This window comes from Mugil cephalus, chromosome 17, assembly GCF_022458985.1.
Source record: "Mugil cephalus isolate CIBA_MC_2020 chromosome 17, CIBA_Mcephalus_1.1, whole genome shotgun sequence".
Taxonomy (NCBI): domain Eukaryota; kingdom Metazoa; phylum Chordata; class Actinopteri; order Mugiliformes; family Mugilidae; genus Mugil; species Mugil cephalus.
This window is the reverse complement of record NC_061786.1, coordinates 14,346,674-14,367,147: the sequence shown is the minus strand read 5'-3', so window position 1 is coordinate 14,367,147 and position 20,474 is coordinate 14,346,674. Positions and strand designations below refer to the sequence as shown.

Below are 20,474 nucleotides of genomic sequence, written 5' to 3'. Positions count from 1 at the left end.
TCGTCACAAGTAAAATAAGGGCTTCACAAGTTCAATAGTAGGTTTCAGGCAAACTGAATATCTTCCCTAAAATGGTTAAAATGTTTTTACATCAATAACATGCATGAAAAAATGGACAACCAAAGGACAAACAGTCGCTCGTTAAGTTAATTTTCCCTTCGTTTTCCCTGCTTGTGGCCCTTTATTGGTACATTTTTGTACCATTTTTGGTTGTGTTTACACATGTCAAGTTCATTAAACTTGTTTATCTTGTATAAAGCGCAAGAAAATAGTAATCAAGATAAAGACAAGTACTTTCACATTATGTGACTGGGAAAAAACTGCATGTCCTTATTTAGACGTCATCCAATTGTCAAATTATTTGCAGCATTTTGTCTCTTAGCATGATGTACAGGTCAGTGACAGCAATGTGGATCTGCAGGAGCATCCCACCCATTCTCCTCCATCAGCAGACAACACCGTTCAAAAACGGTTTCATCACACTGAAACTCGCCTTTGGGAGAGCACTCTTCCATACACACAGTGACCTCCTCCACAGAAACAGGTTTGAGTCATCCTGCATAGAAAGAAGCACAGTACATACAGAAATGTGAAATGTGAAAACGCAGCTCTCCTTTCCTGCACCCATACTTGTGACTTTAAAGTCAAAATTCTGACTTTTTAGATTAAAGTCAGAATTTTGAGATTAAAGTCAGAATTCTGACTTTTTTCTCGGAATTCTGACTTTAAAGTCAGAACTCACTTTTTTTTGTCTCACATTGGCCCTAATCCTCTTCCGTAGCCTCCATCACAACAAATAGGTAATGTTAAGTCCAAGTGCAATAGCGGCCATAGTGGCTAAAGATACTTAAATAACCCTAACGATTGAAGTCTGAAGGACCCAACTTCGCCTCCGATAGAGCTTCGACAGAAAGGACAGGGAAGCGGTGCGATGCTGCCGCCACAGATGGCAAAAATAAATAAAAGTAAAACACTCCAGACTCATATTCGCAGACCTTGAACCCCAACGGCCGCACCCCAGGTCTAACAATCCCAACAAGAGGCCGACTGGACAACTAATGTGCACTCTACATTACACTTAAACGCACACACACAAACAGACGAAGTAGCCTGTTGTCTGACACCTATCACAAAATGAACACAAACGTATATTAATTAGATGAATTTACTTACTCAATATGTGGCCTCTTTCCAAACAGCACATTCTTCAACCTTGGCGGGGAAATGAAACACATTCTTCTTCTTGTCTTACGGAGTTTGGCGGTAGCGCAGTAGCGCCCCCTCTGAATGGAGGGCCACCTCCCGGCGCCCTTCCATTTCCGGTGCAGGCCAAATTAGATTACGTCTCAGTTCTCAACTAAATCATTTTCATTCAACGCGTAAGAATTTCGTACATTATAAATATAAAATCAGTCACTCAGGTGCAGAGATTGCGCGCATATAAGGTGAGGCAATTAGAGTTTAGGTGTGTGTGTCTTGGTCCCGGAGCCCGGTGGCAGCAGTGACGGTGTGGCAGAGTCCGTTTCGGTGTGGCTGTGTGGTGCCAGCATAGTTCAGTATAGCTGCCCAGTATCTAAATTGTAAGTGGCCTCTGTCTTTCCCGTTTTGTCATTGATTGTGTTGCATTTGGTGTGATTTTCAGTTGTATTTAAGGGGATGGTGTGTGTCTTTTTTTTTTTGTTTGTTTTGTTTTTTGATTATATTTTGTGAATTTCCTGCATCCTGAGTGTTTGCATTGTTGATTGTGGTTGTATCTGTATAAACCAATTTGGTGTGGTATTTTTGAGGACCCGTACAGTCAGCTGTTTCTTTTATTATTCTCATTATTTTTGTTTAGTGTTAGAAGCTACTTGGATTTAAAAAGGACTGAATAAAATATATTTTTGTACAGAAATCACGTCGACCTTAGTGTATTGTTCGAACCTGTGTGACCTTAATATCTGTCATGCAGGCATATTTCAGTCAATACAGTTACAGTTGTGACAGAAGTTCAACTTTTAGCCCGGTGGAGCAAAAAGCATTGTTCTAACACACTTAGATTCATAATAGACAGTTAAAAATGACTACAGCAGAACCAGACAAGTAAAGAGATCTTTGTTTAAAGTTTAGCTTTTGTAATTTTGCCGTCCAACATGTTACATTACATTTATATGCAAAGGTTTTTACAACAGATAGACATCAGCTGTTTCGGCAATGAGGAAACGTTTTCACAGAGTGAGGAGGTGACTGCATGCGTCACCATTCTTCAGAGTACAGTGACTTTGAAAAGTAAATAAACTGTGCAAAACAACAGCTGTATGCAAATGTCTGCCATGTAGCCAACGGTGAGTAACAATGTCACAAGTGAATGGAGAGACTCTGCATGGATTTAAAACGTGGCAAGGTTTGTTTTTAGGTGTTTTTAGGCCACCAACAGTTAACAGTAGTTAACACTGAACCACTAGGGCATGTCACAAAACGGAGATTGAAATACACAAAGTCTGCTTTTGCACATTGCATCCATTATCTGAGTATGTGTCCATATCAAAACACATTTGGCATATCATATGTTTAATGGTGTTTAAATATGTAGCAGTGCCATGAAAGCAATGGAAGAAACAAAACTGTTAGGGTGTAAGTGGTACAACAGCACATATTCAGTAATTTGAGTCTCAATTCCCGTAAAGAGAGAACCGCATCACTTGCTTTCAAAGGGGCCACACCCTCAGTTTCTACGGGTTGGTTGATGTCAGACACAAAGAAACAGACCTTAAACATGTTTCTTTTTCAGTCCTCTTTTTCTCGTTGCCTGTACATCCGTGTCTCAAAAAAGACTGGGAATTCCAAGGACTTAAAAAGAGCAGCATAAAAGCGTAGGGTACAGCTGAGTCCCTCCTCTAAAGTTATCTTCCTTCTGAAGCAGGATCTGATGGGAAGGCCACCAGCTGTCCAATCAAATCAAGGTGCTGTTGTCTTGAATACATCTTTCTGAGCAACGGCTGATTGAAGTGCTAAATGCAACACACATATATACACATCATGGATATAAAATAAATCTTCTTATATGTTAAAATAAATAAACCTCAGTTCTTGGGATCAGCTTGAGACTTTCTCATGACTTTGTCATTTGAGTGCGCATGGAGGTGAGGCTGAAGGTTGCCCTTCTCCTATGACTCCACTGCTTGAAGACTTCCCTAACTTTTTTGCGGAAGTTTTTCCCCACGATGACGTAGAGAATGGGGTTGAGAACACTGTTGAAGAAGGCAAAATACAGTAGGATTGGGTGCCACATGTAAATAAAGATTCTAGTGTTACATGTCAACGTCAGAACTTCAACATAATCCAATGTGTCTATTATCTTCATAATGTGGAATGGTATCCAGCAAACCAGGAAAGCCAGGAGGACTGCCAGAACCAGAAAGGTGGCCCTCTTCTCCTTTTTCTGAATGTTTAATCCATCTCTATACCTGCATCTCAGAGTTTGAATTATTTTGAAAGTGCAGATGGAAATAATGAAGACAGGAATAATGAATACGAACATAATTTGCATTATTTCACAGCCTGCGTGTGTAGCGTCATTTGGATAATATATTGCGCATGCGGTAGAATTATCAATTATCTTAACATCCCTGTAGATGAGCTGAGGGACACTCAGGAGAAAGGATAACACCCACACCACTAGACATCCCACTTTGGCAAGAAGTGGCCTACGCAGCCTTTCATGGGACAATGGGAACACAAGCGCCAAATAACGGTCAATGCTAATCAGAACGAGGGAGTAGATGCTGCTGTAGGCATTCATGATGATGAAAACATTGACCATTTTGCACAGGCCTCCACCAAAGGGCCAGTCATATTTTTTGTTAACATTTTCAGCCCAGAAAGGCAAACAGAACATCAGAAGAAGGTCAGCAGCAGCCAGGTTACTCAAGTAGATCTCCGCCACAGTGCAGGCCTTCTTGTGGAGGCAGAAAACCGTCAACACAAACACATTAAAGACAATTCCAAGCACACAGATGACCAGGATGTACCAATAAGTCACAGGGTGGAGCCACTCAGGGGGCTGATATAGACACGAAGATGCATTCGTTTCGGTTTGGTTTCCATCCATTGTCGCGTGGCAGTCAGGGTTGTTGCAGAGAACTAGAAGAGAACAAAAAATAATTTCACTGTCATCAGGCCATGGATGCTAAGGGACGATCACATGAATGTAATGCAATACAAATACTTGGCAATGGCTTTTTTTTTTCCCCCCAGCATTTAACATTGTTATTTCACAAAGCAATTTGGCAGTTTGATCATAAAACTCCAGATTATATTTAAATTTGCATACAAGTATCATCTGTAAATGTACTTTCGGCATCATGTTTCCACATGTTCTTTTACTGAGGTTGCCAACTGACTCGCTGAAGAATGTTAAATACTGGCTTTTATGCAATGATAGTAATGAATCCCCCAAAGCCACAACATGACTGATGCAAATGTATAACTAATGTAATTTATTCTCTGCCTGCACAAGCAGTAAATATATGAAGGAACAAACACAGGAGCGGGAGTACAAACAACCCTTTAGTTAAAACGTTAGAATCGGATGTGACCATCGTGAGCAAGTGTTGGCTTGTTGACAGTGATTAATAAAAACATTTAGTTGGATACGCACCCAGGTTGAGGAGCTGTTTCTCTTGATGGCACACACTTCCTTGAATTAATAACCCACTGTGATATTTGTCAAGTTCTTATTTGTGTGTCGCTTCATTTCCCATGAGAATAACAGAATAAAGGCATTTCTCAATGCATTACTTTCTACTTAAAGCAATGCATTCTATACATTGCAATGCATTTCCTTTGCTTAATTACATGCATATCTTATCTATACATGGCACGGACTGTATATCACAATGCAATAATATCTTGACAACGGCATTATGAACAATTGAGGAAGGTATGATTGTTCATCAAGAGCAACCTTCCAGCTTTTTTTTCCCCCCTCTTGAGTGTATCTGCTGTCCTTCAATTAGTCATGTGCAACTTTTCTTAAACACTTTATATATATATATTTTTTTTTTATTTTATTTTATTTTTTTAAACGTTTTTATGGTAGCGCTTTCAACAGCAGTTTTGAACGGTAACCATAAACTTCTTACTGCATATTTAAGCTTTGGGGGTAAAGCTTAATAGGAAATTTTATTGAACATATTTAAATAAGTACACTTCTACAGAATACAGATGTCTGCAGTTTAAATGCTGTGGTGCATATTCAAACAGCATAATAAACAACATAATAAAACTGGATTTCTTGAATTACTAGTTTATTTTTCCTTTCTCTGTGGTGTAGCTTTATGTTCATAAGGCTTTACTGTGCTATAATACTGTAATATAATAATGCAGGAACGCAACAGTGTTTATGTTGAACAAAGGTGAACACTTTTAAGTTCAGTGGTTAATATAAGAGAGTAAAACATATAAATATAGTATATACTTTTAGAAATATAGTGCTAATAAAGTGCATACCTTGTTGGCAATTCTTCTTGATCAACAAAGAGAACAGAATAAGTCCCAGCTCCTCTCCTTCGGTACCTTGTGCTGCAGCCTTCTGCGCGAGTGTGACTTGCTTAAAGGAGGAAAAAGCTCCTATTAAAGTGATGTCAGTCTCTCAAACGTCTTTGAAAGTATCAGATTACTCATTTTGTTGCCCTCCCCCTTCGTTCTGTCCCTCCCCTGCTCCTCCCTTTTGCAGAAGTACTGTTCATCAGTTACGGTTTATATTTAACCTGAGGAAATATAAACACTTATCTATGTGAAAGTTGATTTAAAAAAAACAGAAACAAACGAAAAAAAAAAAACATTGCACTGCAGTGAACTGACATTGCTCTAGAGCAAGGGTCTTCAACCTTTTTTTAGGCCAAGGACCCCCAAACTGATGGAGAGATAAAGTAGGGACCCCCTGCCTACTATATGGGTCCTATATTAAACCTCTCCCGCTGCTATTTATAAATATACACCGTTATTATCATTTTACATTCAATATTAAGCTTTCCCTTATCCATTTACTAAAATATGCTGGATTTATGTTAATGTGTATTTAAAGAAATTTAAATTTGTGAGAGAAAATAAAAAATATATAAAAAATGTCTAATCAACCAAAGATTTTGCAATTCCCCCTGCAGTACCTCCGCAGACCCCCTAGGGGTCGCGGACCAACCTGTTGAAGACCTATACTCTAGAACAGGGGCGTCAAACTCATTTTAGTTCAGGGGCCACATTCAGCCCAATTTAGTCTCCAGTGAGCTGGACCAGTAAGATAACAGAAAAATGACCTAGAAGTAATAACAACTACAGATTTGTTCCATTTGTTTTAGTGCAAAGAAGAGCATGTAAATCAGGAGAACGTTCACATTAAATAAACTATCCTTTTAAAAAAAAAAAAAAAGTAATTTCTTAAGAACACACACCGCTGTCTGCTCTGTAGTCCCGGGTCTCAGGGGTGTGTTCTGTCCAGATCTCTGACTAAAATTAGGGGCAGAAGTGATTTTCATTGAAAAAATACTTCTTCCATGTAATTTTGTCCCTTCGTGGGCCAGATAAGACCCTCTGGAGGGCCACTTCTGGCCCACGGGCCGTATGTTTGACATCAGTGATCTAGAAATATCCAGGAAATTCTGAGGAGCATCCAGTGGAATCAAAGATGGGATATGTGTGTTTGAATAAACCAAACTAGTGATGCGAGTTCACCCCAAAGTCCTAAAATAGACATTCTTTTGAAACTGCTTCCGTCCTTAAGAGTGGATGGGAACTTTCATGTGTTTCTAATCAGCAAAGTGCTAATTTCATTATTAGCTCTGAAGACACAAGAACTGTAGATACTTCAAATTCGAAGCAAGATTCCATACATTTTATTTATACAGTTACGACATGTAACGGCACTGCAAATTAAGACTACATTCTGAGACAACAACTGTACACTTGTGCACACCCTTTTATAACTGGCCACGTGACTGTTCAAAATCAAAACCTCATGAAGCTTATGTGAGACGGTGTTCCCGGTCCTCAATGATCAGCACATATTAAAATAAGTCCAAGGAAGGTGGTAGTGGTCAGAAACACTTTGCAGGCCACACAACCATGGACAGTCGAGGCTCACTGATGCACAGTGGAGGGCAGATGGGGGGGGGGCGGAAGCTGGCCCCCGGGGTCCTATCCAACAGATGATTGAGTGCAGATGTGATTGCCGGGTTAAATCCGTTTAGGAGTGTCCCACGGTACAACAAGATAACCAGAGCCCAATCTAACGCATGAATATTAAGTACAGCACAGAGTCAAAAAAAACAGCAAAAAACAAAGAAAAAACGGTAAATACAACATTTTCTTGTTTCTTGTTGCCGTTAACACATTTGCTTTGCTCTACTTTCACGTTAAATTTCACATTGAAATGTTTAAAAGGTGGAAGTCACACAGAAAAAACTTGACTCAATGACATGTCGAATACTGACACAACAAACGTCAGAAACAGCATGCAGTATGGAGGTGACTGTACTGAGGTTGCGGTCTGAAAGCAGCCACATAAACGTGCAATGTAGTTAAAGCACTAAAGGTTTTATGGCTGGTCACACAAACATTGATCTGTCATTATTTTACCAACAATGGACCAGCACTTGTAGTGCTTACAGAAGTTGGTGAGGAGATTATGAATATTAATACTATCACCAAGCGGCCAAGCATTATACTAATTATTAGCCAAGCCAGAGTGACTCATTGAATCAAAGTATTAAGATATCCGAACAACAAAACATGCTGTGTTATATGTTAATCGCTTAGACAAACTTTATAGTAAATTCTATAAGTTGTTTTTTGATACTGTTAAAATACAATAAAAAATACATACAAAAATGGTTGTTTCTATTTCCAAAATCGTTGCAAATATGACCTAGGCAATATATTGTCAAAGTCGAGGGAGGGGCACCCTCCAGTATTGGATCAAATAATCAATAAATCATAGAACAGGACTTCATTTTTTTTATAATAATTAAAGGCACACATTAGATGTGTGGAGACACCCTCATTCTGACTTGCTGATTTCCTTAACTTTTTGCGGAAAGTTTTTCCACAAAGACGTAGAGAATGGTAAACACTGTGAATATCTTTGGCAATTTGAGATTGGGAACGAGTTATAAAGATAAAGTTTACATTAACTCAGAATATTAACATTTCCAATATGGCTATATCACAATGTGAAATGGTAACAGCAAATCTAGAAAACCAGAGGTCCACGATGAGCAAGTGGCTCTCGCCTTTTCTGAACGCTTACGCCTCATGGCCTATTTCTAGACCTGAAATTTTTAGACTGTAGAAGAATATTATAGATAGAATAATAATATTAACTAATTTTCATTATTTAGCCCATTTCTGTAGCGTTAATTTGGATAATTTATGTGCATACGGTAGAAGTTTCAGAGTATCATGTCTAACATCAACATCCGTAGATGAGCTGAGGGAATACGAGAAGATAACACCACTAGACATCCCACTTTGGCAAGAAGTGGCCTACGCAGCCTTTCATGGGACAACGGGAACACCAGCGCCAAATAATGGTCAATGCTAATCAGAACGAGGGAGTAGATGCTGCAGTAGCCACTCATGATGATGAAAACATTGACCACTTTGCACAGGCCTCCACCAAAGGGCCACTGAAATACTTTGACAACATATTGAGCCCAGAAAGGTAAAGCAGACAGCAAAGGGAGGTCAGCATCAGCCAGGTTACTCAAGTAGATCTCCACCGCAGTGCAGGCCTTCTTGTGGAGGCAGAGAACCGTCAACACAAACACATTAAAGACAATTCCAAGCACACAGATGGCCACGATGTACCAATAACTTGCAAGGTAATGCCACTCAATGGGCCGATATAGACAGAGATGCATTCGTTTTGGTTTGGTTTCCATCCATTGTCGCGTGGGAGTCAGGACTGTTGCAGAGAACTAGAAGAGAACAACAAATAATTTGACTATCATCAGGCATGATGCTAAGGACATCAGATGTACATCATGCACCTGAAAAAGATCTTTGGATTTACTATTTAATTTACATCGTCACACATATATTGTTCACTGAAATTTCTCTTTTCCCTACATTATTGTTGTCAACCAATATTTCATTACATTAAAATGTTAAGAATCATATTGATCAACTTTAAGTACTTAACCAATTTATTGTGTAAGTTAAAGTGATTCATCACTCAGGTACTGAGTTTCACCGTACTCCAAATGATTTCTCATGTAGTATTATCTGATATTTGTTCTCAACCAATTTATATGTAATGTTATAATTAATATTACACGTGCACAATCATTGTGTAACTTTAAACACAATGCCTATGCAAAACACAATGGGATTTAAAACAAAATTATTTTTGTCTACATTCTGCATAAAGTGCAATAGATTCACAAAACATATATGACGATGCATCGTCCCAACATATATCAACTTTCACCGCTGGCAGTGGTCGATGTTAATCTGTTGTCACAATTTTATGCTGGATGAATGCTGGGCCCAGTCAGAAGAAAAACTGGTTCATCACTTGAAGCATATTCTTTAAGAACATCAACAGTGGTGTATTCAATGGCCTCAGCTATGGCAACTTCATCCATGCCCTATGGGAAACACAGATAGGTAAATGAAGGAAGATAAAGACTTATTAACCCGAGAAAATAAATCAATATCAAATTATATTGTGATATTAGTAGATGATACTAAGAGAGAATGTTGACATCATGACTCTTAAACTTCATGCATCTAGTGATTTATTTAGTTTACCGAGGCTTTTTAACAGTGGATTTCCTTGATCTTTAAATATAATTCAACTGAAAAATAGATTCAAAACAAACAAATTACCAATAAATAATACCAAGTTACATTTTAATTGTAATCAAATGACAAACAAATAACTGATATTTTCTATCGATAACTGGAACTCTTCAATTATTTTGGGAAATTAATCTCAAAATATAGGGTAAAAAAAAAGAAAAAAGAGAAATGAAACCGCACTTATCACTATAAAGCCTTTGATTGTGTATTCTGTGACCTATGAAAGAAAATGTTTACAATTAGAAGGTGAACTCAGTGGATAGCCTTAAATGATTTAGACCACAAACAAAGACACAAAATCAAAAGCAGGATTAGCTCCAAGGTGAACTGAAGAGTTTCATCAGATATACTATGTCTTTACGCAGAAGAACTTCATCTGCCTCCTAGGATTAGGGCCACTGTGAGAAAAAAAAAGTGAGTTCTCACTTTAAAGTCCAAATTCTGATCAAAAAAGTCAGAATTCTGACTTTAATCTCATAAGTAAGGGTGTCTGTTGGTGTAGGTGCTGCGGATACGTTGTATGTTAGAAGCTCGTTAACTCGTAGCATGTTTGTTAGCCTAGCTTAAATGGTTGTGGTAACGTTACTGCTACCGGACAATCTATCCACGAGTCCATCCCGATTTTTGTCATTTTATTACAATAATTTAGTGATCTTTTGCCAGGGCCGGCTCTTGGCAAAGGTCGTAGTAACGTTATAGGTGGTCGCCTGGAGCGCCATCTACTTGAGGGGCGCTTGTGCATTGTGTCTGCGCTCCAGCACCGCAACGGAGCCGATACGGTTCATTTCTAGTCAGTGTGTGCTTCCAGGGCCGTCACAGCTGCAGCCAGTGGCGAACTGACGTGTACAGTGTTGCACACGATGTGTCGCAAATCACAAAAGCAGACATTCTTCTTCTTGTCTTACGGAGTTTGGCGGTGGCGCAGTAGCGCCCCCTCTGAATGGAGGGCCACCTCCCGGCGCCCTTCCATTTCCGGTGGAGGCCAAATTAGATTACGTCTCAGTTCTCAACTAAATAATTTTCATTCAACGCGTAAGAATTTCGTCCATTCAACATGCTATATAATCAGTCACTCAGGTGCAGAGATTGCGCGCATATAAGGTGAGGCAATTAGAGTTCAGGTGTGTGTGTGTCTTGGTCCCGGAGCCCGGTGGCAGCAGTGACGGCATGGCAGAGTCCGTTTCGGTGTGGCTGTGTGGTGCCAGCATAGTTCAGTATAGCTGCCCAGTATCTAAATTGTAAGTGGCCTCTGTCTTTCCCGTTTTGTCATTGATTGTGTTGCATTTGGTGTGATTTTCAGTTGTATTATTCGGGGGTTATTTAAGGGGATGGTGTGTGTCTTTTTTTTTGTTGTTGTTGTTTTTTTTGATTATATTTTGTGAATTTCCTGCATCCTGAGTGTTTGCATTGTTTGTTTGTGGTTGCATCTGTATCAACCAATTTGGTGTGGTCTGTTTGAGGACCTGTACAGTCAGCTGTTTCTTTTATTATTATCATTATCATTATTTTTGTTTAGTGTTAGAAGCTACTTGGATTTAAAAAGGACTGAATAAAATATATTTTTGTACAGAAATCACGTCGACCTTAGTGTATTGTTCGAACCTGTGTGACCTTAAGACTCCCTTGGTGGAGTTCCTGGGGTTAGGTCTTCCCAGGTGGCTTTGTCGAGAGCTTTTTTATGTTATTTTTTTATATTGTTACCTGACATGCTCTCCTTGTAACTTTTCCATATTCTCCCTCCTCCACAACACAACATTTAGTTGATTAAATCATGTTCACTAAAGGAGTATAAATGAATTGTGTTGCATCTATTATTATTGTTTCTGCAGAAGAAAAGACCCAGTGTTTCTCATTTTTTAAGTGCAGTACAAATACTTACTGTATTTAATACTTAAATAAATTTAATGCATGATTGTGAGCCAGTGTTTGAGTTATATAACTTCACCCTTGTAAGGTTGTGAGCCTCTGAAGTTGTGATTTGGCAAGTTGTTTTTTTGTGTTTGTTTTATCAAATTGTCGGGTTTGTACAAAAACTAGTCTGTCGGGATGCTGGGTCCACAACTGCTTTTGTAATTGGGTGTATCGATAATGACAACAACAGTTGTGTCCGTCTGGCATCTGGATAGAAACCAGGAAGTTAAAACTGAATGTTTTACTTGAACCAGTCTGTGTCTCTTTGACGTCTACAAGGCATCACTTTTCCACGTTACTTTTACAGTACGTATAATACGTCCATTCACATGCAGTGCACGAAATGCTGTTCATGGTGAACGAAGGTGAACACTGTTAAGTTCACTGGATAATACCAGAGAGTAAAACATATAAAATATAATGTATACTTATAGTGATAGAATGCATACCTTTTTGGCAATTCTTCTCAATCGTAAAAAAGGACAAAAAAAATCCCAGCTCCTCTCATTCAGTAGTGTATGCGGCAACCTTGTCGACAGCAACCCCGTGTGAGTGTCAGATTACTCATTCTATTGGCCCCCCTTTGATTCTATTCCTCCTCTGCTCTTCTATTTTGTTGTATTATGGGCTATTATATCAGTTGTGATTTAAATTATTAATTCAATCAGCCACAGTGTAGAGCCAATCACTGGAGCGAAACATGCACAGAGAGATTTTGTTTAGGTTTGGTCTCCATCCATTGCTGTGTGTCTGTGCATGCCGAGAAGCGGGGGAAGACAAACCAAGGAAAAATTGTGCTAAAACCTAATGCTCACTTTTAAAATGTTATTAAAACTGTGGTTATAATGATAACTCTTCACATAACAACACAGAGTAGCATGGCATCACACAACAGTTGTTACATCAGTTGCGTCCTGGAGACGTTTGATTAAACAAAGGAAAGGCAAATTTTAGACTGAACATGACCAAAGATGGGGATTTCTGAGAGTGCAGTTAACAGAGCAGTCTATAACTAAATGTACTCTATCACTAACCAAACACACAGACTCTCAGAGGGACATGATTAGCTGGCAGGCATTAAGCTCTGGCCTTTCCTCTTCCACCCTGACACACACCCATCCACACACAACACACACATTGTTATGCTGATTATTGCTGATAATTAATTCATTAATTAATTAATGTTAGTAATGTGTCGTGCCATTTTGTCAGAAACACTTGAATCCCAATGCGTGACTTTACTTTACTTGATGTGGTCATCAAACATTCATTCATTTTCACAAATGAACTGGCACAATGCAACAGATAGAAATAGGTCTCTATTTCGATCTTCGTTCTGTCCCTCCCCTGCTCCTCCCTTTTGTAGAAGTACTGTTCATCAGTTACAGTTTACATTTAACCTGAGGAAATATAAACACTTATCTGTGTGAAAGTTGATTTCAAAAAAACAGAAACAAACCAACAAAAAACATTGCACTGCAGTGAACTGACATTGCTCTAGAGCAGGGGTCTTCAACCTTTTTTTAGGCCAAGGACCCCCAAACTGATGGAGAGATAAAGTAGGGACCCCCTGCCTACTATATGGGTCCTATATTAAACCTCTCCCGCTGCTATTTATAAATATACACCGTTATTATCATTTTACATTCAATATTAAGCTTTCCCTTATCCATTTACTAAAATATGCTGGATTCATGTTAATGTGTATTTAAAGAAATTTAAATTTGTGGGAGAAAATAAAAAATATATAAGAAAATGTCTAATCAACCAAAGATTTTGCAATCCCCCTGCAGTACCTCCGCAGACCCCCTGTGTTCTGTGGGTGTGTTCTGTCCAGATCTCTGACTAAAATTAGGGGTAGAAGTGATTTTCATTGAAAAAATACTTTGTCTTCTATGTAATTTTGTCCCTTCGTGGGCCAGATTAGACCCTCTGGAGGGCCACTTCTGGCCCACGGGCCGTATGTTTGACATCTGTGCTCTAGAAATATCCAAGAAATTCTGAGGAGCATCCAGTGGAATCAAAGATGGGATATGTGTGTTTGAATAAACCAAACTAGTGATGCGAGTTCACCCCAAAGTCCTAAAATAGACATTCTTTTGAAACTGCTTCCGTCCTTAAGAGTGGATGGGAACTTTCATGTGTTTCTAATCAGCAAAGTGCTAATTTCATTATTAGCTCTGAAGACACAAGAACTGTAGATACTTCAAATTCGAAGCAAGATTCCATACATTTTATTTATACAGTTACGACAACAACTGTACACTTGTGCACACCCTTTTATAACTGGCCACGTGACTGTTCAAAATCAAAACCTCATGAAGCTTATGTGAGACGGTGTTCCCGGTCCTCAATGATCAGCACATATTAAAATAAGTCCAAGGAAGGTGGTAGTGGTCAGAAACACTTTGCAGGCCACACAACCATGGACAGTCGAGGCTCACTGATGCACAGTGGAGGGCAGATGGGGCGGAAGCTGGCCCCAGGGGTCCTATCCAACAGATGATTGAGTGCAGATGTGATTGCCGGGTTAAATCCGTTTAGGAGTGTCCCACGGTACAACAAGATAACCAGAGCCCAATCTAACGCATGAATATTAAGTACAGCACAGAGTCAAAAAAAACAAAAAAAAAAAACAAAGAAAAAACGGCAAATACAACATTTTCTTGTTTCTTGTTGCCGTTAACACATTTGCTTTGCTCTACTTTCACGTTAAATTTCACACTGAAATGTTTAAAAGGTGGAAGTCACACAGAAAAAACTTGACTCAATGACATGTCGTAATACCTGACAAACCAACACGTTCAGAAACAGCATGCAGTATGGAGGTGACTGTTACTGAGGTGCGGTTGAAAAGCAGCCACATAAACAGTGCAATGTAGTTAAAGCCACTAAAGGTTTTACTGGCTGTGGTCACACAAACATTGATCCCTGTTCATTATTTTACCCCAACAATGGACCAGCACTTAGTAGGTGCTTTCCTCAGAAGTTGGTGAGGAGATATATGAATATTTCAATTACTATCACCAAGCGGCCAAAGCATATATACATACATTATTTAGCGCAAAAGCCAGAGTGACTCAATTGAAACAAAGTATTAAGATACCGAACAACAACAACATGCTGTGGTTATACTGTTAATCGCTTTAGACAAACATTTCGTTAGCCTAATTCTATAAGTTGTTTTTTGACTTACTGTTACAATATCAATAAAAAAATACCAATACCAAAAAATGTGTTGTTTCTCATTTTCCAAAAACGTTCAAATATGACTTAGGCAATTATGATTTGTCAAAGTCGGAGGAGGAGAGGGGCAGCCCTCCAGCATAAGGATCAAATAATCAGATAAATATGCCAATGAACAGACTTCATTTTTTTTATAACAATATTAAAGGCAACACATTAGATGTGGTGTGAGACATCCTCATTTCTGACACTTGCTGATTTCCTTAACTTTTTTGCGGAAGTTTTTCCCCACAAAGACGTAGAGAATGGGGTTGAGAACACTGGTGAATATCTTTAGGTACATGGAGATTGGGTACCAGACGTACATAAAGATTAAAGTGTTACATGTCAACATCAGAACATTAACATTTTCCAATATGTATATTATCACCATCATGTGGAATGGTATCCAGCAAATCAGGAAAACCAGGAGGGCTGCCACGATGAGCAAAGTGGCCTTCTTCGCCCTTTTCTGAACGCTTACGCCTTCAATAGGCCTATTTCTCAGAGCCTGAAATGTTTTAAGACTGTAGAAGGAAATAATGAAGATAGGAATAATGAATATTAACATAATTTGCATTATTTCACAGCCCATTTCTGTAGCGTAATTTGGATAATTTATTGTGCATACGGTAGAATTATCAGAGTATATCTTAACATCCCTGTAGATGAGATCAGGGACACTCAGGACAAAGGATAACACCCACACCACTAGACATCCCACTTTGGCAAGAAGTGGCCTACGCAGCCTTTCATGGGACAACGGGAACACCAGCGCCAAATAACGGTCAATGCTAATCAGAACGAGGGAGTAGATGCTGCAGTAGCCACTCATGATCATGAAAACATTGACCATTTTGCACAGGCCTCTACCAAAGGGCCACTCAAATACTTTGACAACATATTGAGCCCAGAAAGGTAAAGCAGACAGCAAAGGGAGGTCAGCAGCAGCCAGGTTACTCAAGTAGATCTCCGCCGCAGTGCAGGCCTTCTTGTGGAGGCAGAGAACCGTCAACACAAACACATTAAAGACAATTCCAAGCACACAGATGACCAGGATGTACCAATAACTTGCAAGGTAATGCCACTCAATGGGCCAATATAGACACAGAGATGCATTCGTTTTGGTTTGGTTTCCATCCATTGTCGCGTGGGAGTCAGGACTGTTGCAGAGAACTAGAAGAGAACAACAAATAATTTGACTATCATCAGGCCATGGATGCTAAGGGACGATCACATGAATGTACAATACAATGCACACTGAAAAAAAGAGATCCTTTGGATTTACTTAATTTTAATGTGTACATCGGTCCCACACAATCATATTGTGTTCAACTGACATAAGTTTCTCTTTTCCCCCTCACTCAGTTATTGCTTGTCAAACCAAGTATTTCAGTTACATTAAAATTGTTAAGAATCATATTGATTCAACACATTTTTAAGATACTGTTAACACCAATTTATTGTGTAAGGTTAAAGTGATTTCATCACCTCCAGGGTAGCTGAGTTTCAACCGTTACTCCAAATTGATTTCTCAATGGTAGTATTATTCAATGATATTATGTTACTCTAACACAATTTTATTATGTAAAATGGATTTACTTAATTTTAATATGTACATCGGTGCCACACAATCATATTGTGTTCAACTTATATAAAACACAAATGCGCAACTATGCAAAACACAATGGGATTTAAAACAAAATTATTTTTGTCTACATTCTGCATAAAGTGCAATAGATTCACAAAACATATATGACGATGCATCGTCCCAACATATATCAACTTTCACCGCTGGCAGTGGTCGATGTTGATCTGTTGTCACAATTTTATGCTGGATGAATGCTGTGCCCAGTCAGAAGAAAAACTGGTTCATCACTTGAAGCATATTCTTTAAGAACATCAACAGTGGTGTATTCAATGGCCTCAGCTCTGGCAACTTCATCCATGCCCTATGGGAAACACAGATAGGTAAATGAAGGAAGAAAAAGACTTATTAACCAAGCCAAATCAAGAAAATAAATCAATATCAAATTATATTGTGATATTAGTAGATGATACTAAGAGAGAATGTTGACATCATGACTCTTAAACTTCATGCATCTAGTGATTTATTTAGTTTACCGAGGCTTCTTAACAGTGGATTTCCTTGATCTTTAAATATAATTCAACTGAAAAATAGATTCAAAACAAATTACCAATAAATAATACCTCAAAATATAGGGTAAAAAAAAGAAAAAAGAGAAATGAAACAGCACTTATCACTATAAAGCCTTTGATTGTGTATTCTGTGACCTATGAAAGAAAATGTTTACAATTAGAAGGTGAACTCAGTGGATAGCCTTAAATGATTTAGACCACAAACAAAGACACAAAATCAAAAGCAGGATTAGCTCCAAGGTGAACTGAAGAGTTTCATCAGATATACTATGTCTTTACGCAGAAGAACTTCATCTGCCTCCTAGGATTAGGGCCACTGTGAGAAAAAAAAGTCAGAATTCTGATAAAAAAGTCAGAATTCTGACTTCAATCTCATAAGTAAGGGTGTCTGTTGGTGTAGGTGCTGCGGATATGTTGTATGTTAGAAGCTCGTTAACTCGTAGCATGTTTGTTAGCCTAGCTTAAATGGACAATCTATCCACGAGTCCATCCTGATTTTTGTCATTTTATTACACTAATTTAGTGATCTTTTGCCAAGGCCGGCTCTTGGCAAAGGTCGTAGTAACGTTATAGGTGGTCGCCTGGAGCGCCATCTACTTGAGGGGCGCTTGTGCATTGTGTCTGCGCTCCAGCACTGCAACGGAGCTGATACGGTTCATTTCTAGTCAGTGTGTGCTTCCAGGGCCGTCACAGCTGCAGCCAGTGGCGAACTGACGTGTACAGTGTTGCACACGATGTGTCGCAAATCACAAAAGCAGACTGATAACATATACAGGCAACACAACCAATATGGAATATTTAGTGTAAAGAAAGAGGCTACAGAGCTTCCGTTGCACTTTCTATACTTTTGATTTAAGTTACACTCCAAGTCCAGAATTGATGTAAATTCATGTGCAGGCATTGCACTCCCTAGGTTCAATTAACCTTTCAGTTTATTGTTTGAACCATAGACAGCATAGTGCTTACAAGGGTTAGATATAATTAAAATGTTTCATCCCATTCTCTCAAGTCTGACAGATGTTTAGCAGCTCTAGTTTCACTTAAGTCAACGCAAAGGCTTTTCCTACGTGCATGGAAAGCGTCTAGAATACAGTGAACTAGATGATGGCAGGCAACATCTCTGGAATCTGTCTCGCAGCGAGAGCATGTAATATCACATGAATATTTTTTCATTTGCACATTGAAAAAAACTCAGTCTCTTATTTTATGTCCTCCTCTGTGCAGATCCTAAACCTTTTCTGTCAGTGGTTATCACAATAATTATTTGAATGATAAATTATTTAATTCAACCGTTTGTATGTGTGCACGTTTACTATTATCTACCATTATTTCAAACTCTCCCTACCTGCAGACATGGTCCTTATTACCACATTCCACATCCAGGGTTTAGCTTACTATTAAATTATTCAAGTGTACTACTATATGTACTAGTAATGTGCTTTTGTTGCATTTTCACAAATAAAAAAAGTTTCACAAATCAGATTTTTAAACATAAATAAATAAATGTTCAGTCTCTGTAGTATAATCTAGTCCAGATTTGAGAGGTCCAGGCGTAGTCGTTTTGGATCTGGACCTGGTCTAATGTGGTCTAGGTATAAATAAAAAAAAACGTGCATCTCCCTTTTAGCATCGTCACAAGTAAAATAAGGGCTTCACAAGTTCAATAGTAGGTTTCAGGCAAACTGAATATCTTCCCTAAAATGGTTAAAATGTTTTTACATCAATAACATGCATGAAAAAATGGACAACCAAAGGACAAACAGTCGCTCGTTAAGTTAATTTTCCCTTCGTTTTCCCTGCTTGTGGCCCTTTATTGGTACATTTTTGTACCATTTTTGGTTGTGTTTACACATGTCAAGTTCATTAAACTTGTTTATCTTGTATAAAGCGCAAGAAAATAGTAATCAAGATAAAGACAAGTACTTTCACATTATGTGACTGGGAAAAACTGCATGTCCTTATTTAGACGTCATCCAATTGTCAAATTATTTGCAGCATTTTGTCTCTTAGCATGATGTACAGGTCAGTGACAGCAATGTGGATCTGCAGGAGCATCCCACCCATTCTCCTCCATCAGCAGACAACACCGTTCAAAAACGGTTTCATCACACTGAAACTCACCTCTGGGAGAGCACTCTTCCATACACACAGTGACCTCCTCCACAGAAACAGGTTTGAGTCATCCTGCATAGAAAGAAGCACAGTACATACAGAAATGTGAAATGTGAAAACGCAGCTCTCCTTCCCTGCACTCCAGTGCGCCCCCGAAGTTGGTTCCCTACAGGCACCCATACTTGTGACTTTAAAGTCAAAATTCTGACTTTTTAGATTAAAGTCAGAATTTTGAGATTAAAGTCAGAATTCTGACTTTTTTCTCGGAATTCTGACTTTAAAGTCAGAACTCACTTGTTTTGTCTCACATTGGCCCTAATCCTCTTCCGTAGCCTCCATCACAACAAATAGGTAATGTTAAGTCCAAGTGCAATAGCGGCCATAGTGGCTAAAGTTACTTAAATAACCCTAACGATTGAAGTCTGAAGGACCCAACTTCGCCTCCGATAGAGCTTCGACAGAAAGGACAGGGAAGCGGTGCGATGCTGCCGCCACAGATGGCAAAAATAAATAAAAGTAAAACACTCCAGACTCATATTCGCCGACCCTGAACCCCAACGGCCGCACCCCAGGTCTAAAAATCCCAACAAGAGGCCGACTGGACAACTAATGTGCACTCTACATTACACTTAAACGCACACACACAAACAGACGAAGTAGCCTGTTGTCTGACACCTATCACAAAATGAACACTAACGTATATTAATTAGATGAATTTACTTACTCAATATGTGGCCTCTTTCCAAACAGCACATTCTTCAACCTTGGCGGGGAAATGAAACACATTCTTCTTCTTGTCTTACGGAGTTTGGCGGTGGTGCAGTAGCGCCCCCTCTGAATGGAGGGCCACCTCCCGGCGCCCTTCCATTTCCGGTGGAGGCCAAATTAGATTACGTCTCAGTTCTCAACTAAATAATTTTCGCGTAAGAATTTCGTACATTCCACATTCTATATAATCAGTCACTCAGGTGCAGAGATTGCGCGCATATAAGGTGAGGCAATTAGAGTTCAGGTGTGTGTGTCTTGGTCCCGGAGCCCGGTGGCAGCAGTGACGGTGTGGCAGAGTCCGTTTCGGTGTGGCTGTGTGGCGGCAGCATAGTTCAGTATAGCTGCCCAGTATCTAAATTGTAAGTGGCCTGTCTTTCCCGTTTTGTCATTGCTTGTGTTGCATTTGGTTTGATTTTCCTTCAGTTGTATTATTCGGGGGTTATTTAAGGGGATGGTGT

General features: G+C 39.1%; 2 protein-coding genes across 3 annotated transcripts; both read right to left on the bottom strand.

Annotated features, from left to right (window-relative positions):
- Positions 1-2,742: 2,742 nt before the first annotated feature.
- Positions 2,743-5,622, bottom strand: LOC125023216 (B2 bradykinin receptor-like). Its single transcript, XM_047610319.1, has 2 exons — positions 5,491-5,622; positions 2,743-4,122 (listed from the first exon to the last, which is right to left on the bottom strand). Exon 2 carries the CDS (start codon positions 4,088-4,090, stop codon positions 3,092-3,094), a length of 999 nt encoding a protein of 332 aa, XP_047466275.1. The 5' UTR covers positions 4,091-4,122; positions 5,491-5,622; the 3' UTR covers positions 2,743-3,091.
- An 8,352-nt stretch (positions 5,623-13,974) lies between these two features.
- Positions 13,975-20,071, bottom strand: LOC125023870 (B2 bradykinin receptor-like). 2 transcript variants are annotated; one of them, XM_047611408.1, is made up of 4 exons: positions 19,973-20,071; positions 19,258-19,320; positions 17,101-17,271; positions 13,975-16,928 (listed from the first exon to the last, which is right to left on the bottom strand). In XM_047611408.1, the coding sequence occupies exon 4, from the start codon at positions 16,118-16,120 to the stop codon at positions 15,176-15,178; it is 945 nt and encodes a 314-aa protein (XP_047467364.1). In that variant the 5' UTR covers positions 16,121-16,928; positions 17,101-17,271; positions 19,258-19,320; positions 19,973-20,071; the 3' UTR covers positions 13,975-15,175. The 2 variants fall into 2 exon arrangements, with proteins under 2 accessions (XP_047467364.1, XP_047467365.1); XM_047611409.1 differs by lacking the exon at positions 17,101-17,271.
- Positions 20,072-20,474: the final 403 nt, after the last annotated feature.